Source organism: Pteropus alecto, unplaced genomic scaffold (assembly GCF_000325575.1).
Source record: "Pteropus alecto unplaced genomic scaffold, ASM32557v1 scaffold98, whole genome shotgun sequence".
Lineage (NCBI taxonomy): Eukaryota > Metazoa > Chordata > Mammalia > Chiroptera > Pteropodidae > Pteropus > Pteropus alecto.
The window spans coordinates 3452608-3462748 of NW_006443570.1; the positions used below are offsets into that span (position 1 = coordinate 3452608).

The 10141-nt window shown below is 34.6% G+C and overlaps 1 protein-coding gene and 1 pseudogene across 1 annotated transcript in view; both read left to right on the forward strand.

The window, feature by feature from the left end:
* The window catches only part of NPEPPS (aminopeptidase puromycin sensitive), a 63004-nt gene that overhangs the window by 50004 nt on the left and 2859 nt on the right, over nt 1-10141 (forward strand). Inside the window, 7 exon segments of the mRNA XM_006927031.2 lie at nt 752-886; nt 2156-2375; nt 4377-4519; nt 4962-5018; nt 7889-7996; nt 8512-8667; nt 8915-8962. Coding sequence (XP_006927093.2) covers nt 752-886; nt 2156-2375; nt 4377-4519; nt 4962-5018; nt 7889-7996; nt 8512-8667; nt 8915-8962 — 867 coding nt within the window.
* Nucleotides 6263-6381, forward strand: LOC112473216 (annotated as a pseudogene).

Genomic DNA, 10141 nt, shown 5'->3' on the forward strand with positions numbered 1-10141 from the left:
AGATTAAATAACAATATGAACATTTTCTTAAAAAAGAAAAAAGTTATGATTGTAATTTGGTAAATAAAGTTGTTATCCCTATAGTAAAAGATAAAGGGAATCAATAAAATAATAGTTTTTTTAGAACTGTGAAGTGATTTTTTACTATTTATTTATATCTTATACTATTATTTTACCACTAAAATATTTTGTATGTAAATATTATCAGAAACATTTTTGACTGTTGGCGAATAGCCTACAGAGAATGACAGTCAGTGATTACCTCCCTCCAAAAATTATATGACCTTGTTTTTTAATTCCATGTAAGTCTTTAAAGGCTAGGACCTGACAATTGTTATTTCATTGAGGCTCTGGGTTCAGTAGATCAATATTTGTAAAGGCATAGTTTTCCTCAGAGATTCCACTGTCCAAGTGTTTTTATACATAGTAAATACTTTTGTAAACTTAAAACTGTTCACGGAGATTAGAAATAGAAACTTATCCACATTGTTGCCTCCCTGCCATGTTCTTTCTACTGTCTCACTTTGGCCCCTACCATGTCAAGTTTATGTTTTCTTTTTCTGTATTCATCTTTGATAACTGATTTCTATCTTAATGTGTTGTTTCATTTTAATCTCGGTCTGTTGGTATATATGATCTTTGTTGTTTTTCATCCGAATATACTGAAACCAGAACTCCTTGTACAGCTACAGAAGACTGACTTAAAAAATAAGTGCAATTGTTTCATAATACCTACTGGATATCTTTTCAGTTAAACCTGGGAACAGTTGGGTTTTATCGGACCCAGTACAGCGCAGCCATGTTGGAAAGTTTATTACCAGGCATTCGTGACCTTTCTCTGCCCCCTGTGGATCGACTTGGATTACAGAATGACCTCTTCTCCTTGGTGAGACACTCTCTCAAGTAGTATGATGCATTTTGTTGATTAAAGGATTTTGTTTTTCCTTGAGTATCTAACTGAAACATAATTAGAAGAATATAGTTCTTCCTGAAGGTTGAATGCCTTTGGGATTAGGGCAAATGACTAATTATTAATTTACATAATAAGATTGAACCTATATTATTTACCAGAAACAAATCCCATTTCACTACTCCTAAGTCAGCTTTTTGCAACTGTACTTAAACTATCTTCTATAAGGCAAAGTTTCTTTTCCATAGAAATAGATAGGAGCCTTGAAGAAATTTCCCTACTGATTTTTTTTAATACTTAATTGATTCAGAGTGATTTATATTTTTCTAAAATAATGATTGTAATTTGCTGGAAAAATCTAGAATTTTTTAACATTCTATTACTACTCAATTATAATAGCCCATTAGCTTTAGAATTATATTTATTTTTGGCTTTGTCCCAAAAAAGATTTAAAGCAGCAATTAGTAGTATTATCTTTATGACTCTAACACAGGTTAGATAATTTCTAAATATCCTTGACTGTGATAAAATTGTCAGATTCCTCCTAGTGTTCCTTTAAATTGGACTTGAAGTTTTCCCTCCCCTCTGCAGTAACTGGTTTTGGATTCCTCCTTTGTATAAACACAGATTAGCATTGATGCACAAAACCTCACATCTGCTGATCTCATTGCTGAGAGAGACCTGTCCCAGGAGAGTGGTGTGTTTGTGCAGTTGGCTGCTGTAACAGAAGTTCTTTTTCCTAACTGTCTTAAATGATTGTGAAAGGACTCTGAGTTTGTAGTGCCTTCCAGTATGCATTCTTTTAGAAATGAGTAAAGGACAAGCTAAAGTTGACACAGTTTACAGGTCTAGTTTTGAAAGAGCCTCTGTCAAAAACCAAAGCCCTAACTATTTTTGCAGCTTTTCTGAAAATGAAAATTTTCAAAAGAAAAACAAAGCCAAGGCCCCCGAAATAGGAAGTTAACTGTTTTCTTTGTTTATTTTTATTTTTTTTCCAAATTGGTGGAATTTTAGCATATTTTTTAAGTGGCTCTTTAATAAAGATCAAAAAAGTAAATAAGATATTGTCATGCTAGGATTTTTATTCTATAAAAGTCTATAGTATTCTAAGTTTATGTAGTCTGATTTTATTTAAACCGAAGAGATGACTAACCAGTAGTAGATAATGCCAAAAATGCATGCTTGTGTTTTTTTGCTTTGTTTTTATTTGAAGAGTAGGCTAATTTATGTTTTTTCCTATCCCAGGCTCGAGCTGGAATCATTAGCACTGTAGAGGTTCTAAAAGTCATGGAGGCTTTTGTGAATGAGCCCAATTATACTGTATGGAGCGACCTGAGCTGTAACCTGGGGATTCTCTCAACTCTCTTGTCCCACACAGACTTCTATGAGGAAATCCAGGAGTTTGTGAAAGATGTCTTTTCACCTATAGGGGAGAGACTGGGCTGGGACCCCAAACCTGGAGAAGGTAATGGATGTACTGAATGGGAAAGAATTGATCAGAAATCGGTCCTTTTTTTGTTCATCTGTGGTTAACAGTGTCAATAACATCATCTTTGTATCTGCTAGATGTTACTGTGTGTTCAGCCAGCCAGAAATTAAGACTTAGGTCTTTTAAGCCTACTGGTGAAGTTACATGGGTCACCAGTATTAAAACAGTGATGGTTATATGTATTTGTTCTAAATGTGCTTTGTGCACAAAGCAAATGGTGGAAATAAAAGTCTTTTACGAATTCTAAAGGCTCATTTATAGTCAAGCAAAGCTACAGAGAATTTTAGATTACTTTATTATTACCATAAGTATCAAGTACCTTATGTACAACTTGTAAAGGTGCTGAGAGACACAGGGGCCAGTTTTCTGAATTAAGGAAGTTATTTGGCCTTCTACATGTGTTCTCTGTGAGAAAATGTTGGGAATGGTGATTTTAGAGCTTTAAATATAATTATTTTCTACCATTTGCTAATAACCAAAGGTGTTATTCCCCCCTGACCAGTCTTATTCTGGGATGCAAACACTATTTGGACTTCTTTTACCCTAGATTAATATGGTCTCTTCTAGAACTTTATAAAATGGAATCATTGTGTGTATGTGTGTGTTTATTCTGTTCTTATATTTGGCTTATGTCACTCAGTATGATGTTCTTTAGATACATCCAGGTTGTTTGTTCCTTTTTTATTGCTGAGTAGTATTTCGTTGTATGAATATACTACAACTTATTTGGCTGTGTTGTTACAGTCCATCAGATTTGTGTGTTAGTGTTAATTTTTTTTTTGGAGATATAATCAATAAGCCATAAAATGTACCCTTTAAAGTATACAGTTCGGGTTCACAAGGTTACACAACCGTCACCACCATCTAATTCCAGAACAATTTCTTTACCCTCAAAAGAAAGTCTATATCCATTGGCAGTCACTCCCCATTCCCTGGCAACCCCTAATTTGCAACCCCAGTCCTGGGCAACCACTAATTTGCTTTCTGTCTAATGGAATTTGCCTATTCTGAACATTTCATATAAATCGAATAATGCCCTTTTGTGTCTGGCTTACTATTAGCACTGTAGAGGTTCTTTCACTTAGCAAGTTTTCAAGGTTCATCCATGCTTCAGCATGTATCAGTACTTCATTCCTTCTCATAGCTGAATAATAGTCCATTGTATGACTATTCTTTTTTTTTTATTCATAAGTTGATAGATATTTGGATTATTTCTATTTTTTGACTATTATCAATGCTTCTGTGAACTTTTGTATGTAAGTTTTTGTGTGAACATATGCTTTCATTTCTCTTGGGTCATATGTTTAACTTGTTGAGGATTTGCCAGACTTTTTTTCAAAGTGGCTGCACCATTTTACATCCCCACCAGCAATGTATGAGAGTTCTAATTTCTTCATGTCCTTGTCAACACTTGTTATTATGTCTTTTTTTTCTAGCCTTCCTAGTGAGTGTGAAGTGGTACCTCATTGTGGTTTTGATTTGCATTTCCCTAATGACCAACGATGTTGAACATCTTTTTATGCACTTATTGACCATTTGCATATCTTTGGAGTAATAGATCCATAAGATTTTGATTTTAAAAATCTAAGACTTTAATTTCTTATACATAGCATACTAGTTCTGTATGTAGCCTTTCTCTGGATTGTAGATTACAATTGCGTGATCTAAGCCTGTTTCTGTCACAATCCTTAGCTGTGTGATAACTCAGATGGAATGAACATTTAGGTAAATTCAGATAGTTGGCATTTGTGAGTACAAAGTCAGCAAATTTATTTGCTTGTCTAGTCTATTTAGAACTTCATATCACTCTTACACTTTGATAAATTTAAACCAAGTGTTCTCTTAAGTACTAAGGTAGTTGATTCTGTTTGTTCACGATTGTAGACATGGTATAACACAATTATAAGATATTGAAGTGGCATATTTGTAAAAACAGGCTTTGTAAGTAGTTCTGTGTCTCTTTTACTTCTCAATCAGGTCATCTAGATGCACTCCTGAGGGGCTTGGTCCTGGGCAAACTAGGAAAAGCAGGACATAAGACAACATTAGAAGAAGCCCGTCGTCGGTTTAAGGACCACGTGGAAGGGAAACAGGTTCTCTCTGCCGATCTGAGGAGTCCTGTAGGTTTTCATAATAAATAACCTTGATTTCTAAGTGACTGCATCATTCTGTGTAGCGTGGAATGTATTTAACAGTAACCAAAAATGACCTGAGTACTCACCATGAATCATGTCTGACCTTAATATATGCCAGTTAGGTGGTTTGTAGCCAGCTTCTCATTTGTTTAAAGTTTCTCAGTCCACATTATGGTGCTGAAAGGTGATTATCAGCGCACATTCCCCTGAGAAAGCTGGTGTGCTCTGCTGTTATGTACTGTATGCCATCTACCTTTCTAGTTGTCCATGTGGGCTCTTAGCTCCTTGCCACAATTTGTATGTAACATCCACATGTGGCTATTTACAATTTTTTTGATTTGCTTTCTGTTTTTTCTTTCATTAGGATATTTGGAACAAGATAGATTTAATCAGATGCCTTCTTTTTTGTTCCTGTATTCTCTCATAGGTCTATCTGACTGTTTTGAAGCATGGCGATGGCACTACCTTAGACGTTATGCTAAAGGTAAGTAAATTTGGAAAGGGCTTCATTTTCTGCTTTTGCAGTTGTGTTGACACAGGTAATATGAGCTTTAAGTGGTTAATAAAAGTTGTGGGAAAAGAAATACATGTAGATATGCATATCGCATACATTAAATATTAAGAAATTATAGGAGAAATATATGTCTGTACTACCAATACGATGTAAAAGTCATCTAATTTTTTCACTTTTTTTTACTCAAGTTTTATGCATTTTAAATCTTAACACTGAAATGTTCATTTTGATTAACAAGTCAGGTTCTTAAAATTTTTCCCTTCAATGTAAACTTACTGGTGTTGTGCCCATTTTAAACAAAAGGTTTGTTTCTGTACTTAGAAAAGGGGTAGATGATTAGATCTGAAGGGTTTGAGCTATGCCAGTGCCTCTTATGAATGAACAGGAAATTAATTCACCCACCTGCATAATCTCTGTAGTTTTCCCGGGATAGTTAGCATATAATTAAGCTCTGGCTTAGAAAAAATATAGGCAAAACTTTCCATGTCCTTATAATGGCAGTGATCTGTTTGAAAGTCCTGTTATTATGGAACAAGTACTGTCTCCAGTCCCATCCACGCAGTTATCAGTATAAGGGATAACTTGACTACATCGGTTGCATTAGAGGTGGAGTGAGATGAGTCTACTTATTACCATCAAATAAAATGTGCAAAATATGCCTAAATAATCAAATCATCTCTTAGACCTATAAAGCCCGTTCATTGAAAGATCCACACTTAGGAGGATGAACAGGATAGGATAGGAAGTAATTAATGAGGTATTAATTACTTCCACCTGTAGTGGATTAAGAACATTTTCTGATCCAAAGTGTATCAGAATTGCAAATCTGATTTCTAGTATTTTAGTTTTAAACAAATCATATTTAAATGGTTAGAATGTTCTGAAAAATATCTTGATTTGTTTAAGAAACTACATCTCAAAATGTACTCTTTTAGCTACCCATCTTGTACAATGGTAGTTAAGGTATTTACTTTCTAATAATACAAAATTATACTTTGGATTTACCTTTCAACTAAATGACATAGGTTCCTTCTCATTCTTAATATTCTGTGAACCGTGCACTATACATCATGTATCTCTTTGCATATGAAATGAAATATTTTGTGGTTTTTGTCTATTCCATAAAAGGTGTGGGACAATATAGGGGTTCTGAAAATCTCATGAAAGATACCTTGACATTTTCATGTCATGGCATACTTTTAAGAATTTATAGTAGCTACGGCCATGCCACCCTGAATGTGCCCAATCTCATCTGATCTTGGAAGCTAAGCAGGATCGGCCCTGGTTAGTACTTGGATGGGAGACCACCTAGGAATACAGGGTGCTGTAGGCATTAAAAAAAAAAAAAGAAAAAAAATTTATACTAGTGTGTATATTTAATAAAAATTTGCATTTATTTAACACAAGGGAGCTCACCATAATTCAGCTGTACTATGGAAAGAGCGCTCATAAAGGCAGACTCAGAGTTCTTCAAAAAACCAGTTGGTGAGAGATAAGGAGGATTGTTTTCTGTTGGTAATTTAAGAATAATGAGGCAGGATAAAAAATAACTTTAATTCAAAGTATATTTGAAATAGGGTGTTATGGTGCCACCTAGTGGACTAGTATAACAGTTTCTCCTTAGGAGAAAAATGCTTCCTGAAAACCAGAGTTCACACCTTGAGTATTGGAGCTAAAAAGGACCTTAGACATGTTCTGTCCACCCCGCTCATTCTACACATGGGGAAACTGAGACCCGGAGAGGTTAAGGACTTAGTTAAGAACACACAGCTAGTTAGAGGCAAAACTGGGACTAGAACCCAGATTTCCTGACTTCCTATCTATTTTACCACACTGCTGCTCAAAAGAGTCCAAAGGAAAGGAAGAGGAAACTGAGAGCTATGATAGAGTCTCCAAACACTGGCCAATGTTAAATCATCAGGGGGAATAAAGGTCAAGAGAGCCTATAAATTGTCTTGGAGAGGTATTGTATATACATTTGTAGTTCTGATTTTTAAAACTATATTAATAATTTATTTCTGCTTATGAAAAAACTTACGTTTACTATGGAAGATTTAGTGACTAGAAGAATATAAAGAAGAAAATAAAACTTACCTGTAATAAAAAAAAAGCTGGTCACAAAAATAGCACATGTAATATTATTCCTGATTTGGTAATGTACATATAGTAATAAGTTTTTCTTTATGCTTCTCTGTTTTCCTAATATTCTGCATTCAGCACGTGCTGCTTTTTGCAATTTAAAAATGTAATAATGCATAATCTCACTGATCAGAGACCATTATTAATATTAACATTTTCATGTATTTTCAGGTTTTTTCCCCCTTCATATTAAATTTTTAAAAATTTATAATAATACTGCTTTGTCTCTACTTTTTTTCACTTACTATATCAAGGCCATGTTTATGTCATCATTCTTAAAATGTTACTTTCAATAATGCATCATCTTATGTTTTTCGCTATTACAGATTAAATTGATGGTCTTCAATGGTGTTAGCAATGATTAGTTTGGTCATTTAACATGGAACATTAGTCATACATCAGTAATGTAAAGAATTTGGCCATGACAGATTACCCCTTAGATCTCAATGTTAAACTGTTCAGTATTGATGAGAAGCCATTCATATAGTGAGTTCTTAATATCTAGTAACTTGCTAAAATGGCATATATAAAATTTAGTACCCAAACATCTTGAAAAGTATTCATTTTGTTAATTTCATACCATACGATCTTAGCCTATGAGAATATAGAGCAAAAGTTTCACTTTATTGGGGAGAAGCTCATATAAGCATATACATAACTTGCAGGGGAGACTTAACTATATCTTTATTTTTTCACTATAGCTTCACAAACAAGCGGATATGCAGGAAGAGAAAAACCGAATTGAAAGAGTCCTTGGGGCCACTCTTTCACCTGAATTGATTCAGAAAGTCCTCACGTTTGCACTTTCAGTAAGTTTCAGTGAAAACTTTTTTTAGAGGGAATTGTTGCATATTGATCTGTGGCAAGTATCTTTGATTCGGTATCTTCTTGATCTGTTTTAACCCTAGAGTAAGCTTCCTCTTAGTCTGTTTTAACCCTAGAGTAAGCTTCCTCTTAGTTAGGAAAACTGGAATGAGCTTGTTACTGACCTATATATCTGCCTCTTGTGGTGAGAATCAAAATAGTCAGGAGAGAAAATAAATTGGGAAGTTGACTTCCCTTTGCCTACTTTCTGTCTCTTCCTTTCTTAATCATATAAGAGCCCAAGCAAGTATTTGTTGAGCAGCCTGTTTGTGCCTCATTCTCAATTTGGCTGACCTTTCAGTTAAACATCTTTGCTGAAAGTTTCTGGTGCTGGTCATTCTTAAAACAAAGAATGAGCATCTTCAATGTGATTACTTGGTTACCTCAACAACATTTGCCCTTTCTGGCACCAGAAGATGTTTTGACTACAGTAGACTTTTAGTTCCCTTTCTATCTTTAGGAAGAGGTACGTCCACAGGACACTGTATCAGTAATTGGTGGAGTGGCTGGAGGCAGCAAGCATGGAAGGAAGGCTGCTTGGAAATTTATAAAGGACAACTGGGAAGAACTTTATAATCGATACCAGGGAGGATTCCTAATATCCAGACTAATAAAGGTATGTGAAGATTTTTATTTTGAGTACTTATCAGGGATTTACTAGACCCATAGATTATGATCTTTGCTCTTGAAGAGTTCCCTTGAATATTTACTAGCTTTATTAAAGGTCATCTTTGCCACCCATCCTGCACCCCCTAGAATAAACTGAAGTTGGGAGCAAATAGAATGATTGGTTTTTAGGGTGAATGAAATTTGTTCCTAGTCTCTTTTAGTTGCACTTACTATTTAAACTGTTGTTTTTTCAGTTATCAGTTGAGGGATTTGCAGTTGATAAAATGGCTGGAGAGGTTAAGGTAAGAAAAGTACTGTTAACTTTTCATTTTTCAATCTAGTAAGTAAAAACACTAACCAAACTATAATCAGAGTATTGGGGTCATGTATTTTGGTGTCTCCTTGTTTTCGCTTGGAGAAAGACAGCTTAGGTTGTATCTTTAATGCCTGAAGAATTTAGAGTTGGAATCATCTTTGAGAATGTTGAAATATGATTGAAAGAATGTGGAACTTGGAGTCAGTTGACTTGTGTGTAAAGCTATGCTCCACCCCGTGTTAGCTGTTAGACATCAAGCAAGTTTTTTTTAACTCCTGTGTGCCTTTCTCCTCATCCAAAAAATGGGGTGATAATAAGATTGTTATTTAGATTAAGCAACATAGTGGGACTGGAACAGAGCAGACCCTTAATGTTAGTTTTTTTTCCCTTTCTAATAACCTTCATAGGTCTGTTATATGCACAGTGAAACAAATGACTGTGTAGGAACTCTCCTCTTAGCCCTTAAAAGGTTAATAATCAGTTTAGTGGTAAAGTTCAGCATTCAGGGACAAATCTATACTGATTATGAAAATCTTAACTTTAAGCCTTCCATTGCATTTAATTGCAAAGTATTTTTAAAGTGTCACTTTCACTTTCATCTTCTTGAAGGCAGTGGGTTATCAGCTGTAAATTTGTTAGTTCTGAGAGCTATAATGTTTGTTTGATTCACGCTATGAGCCGTTGTTCGGAATAAGATTTTAAGATTTCAGATCTTGAGAAAACAATGAAAGACTTGGTCTCTGCCTTCATTTAGTTTACATTGTGTATTGTATAAACAATTTATTGTAAAAGGAATAAGTACTCTGAAGAAATACATATAATGAGTTTGGCCAGGCTATAATAAGGCTGGTAAGTTAGGTAGAGGCCAGGCTGTGCAGGGCCTTGTAGGCCATATTAAAATTTTCCTAAGAATGGAAAGCCCTTGAATGGCTTCTAAATAAAGGAGTGACTTGATCTGATTTGTATTATAAAAATTTCAGCTCAATGTGGAAGACTAGTTTGAAATGGGGAAGAGAAGATGTTGGGAAGCTAATGCTCCAAGCAAGAATGATATAGTTGGGTGGTAATCACACAATAGAATATATAGATGTCAAATTATAATGTACACCCAAAAATTATATAATTGTATTAACCATTGTTACCCCAATAAACTTAAAAAAAAAAA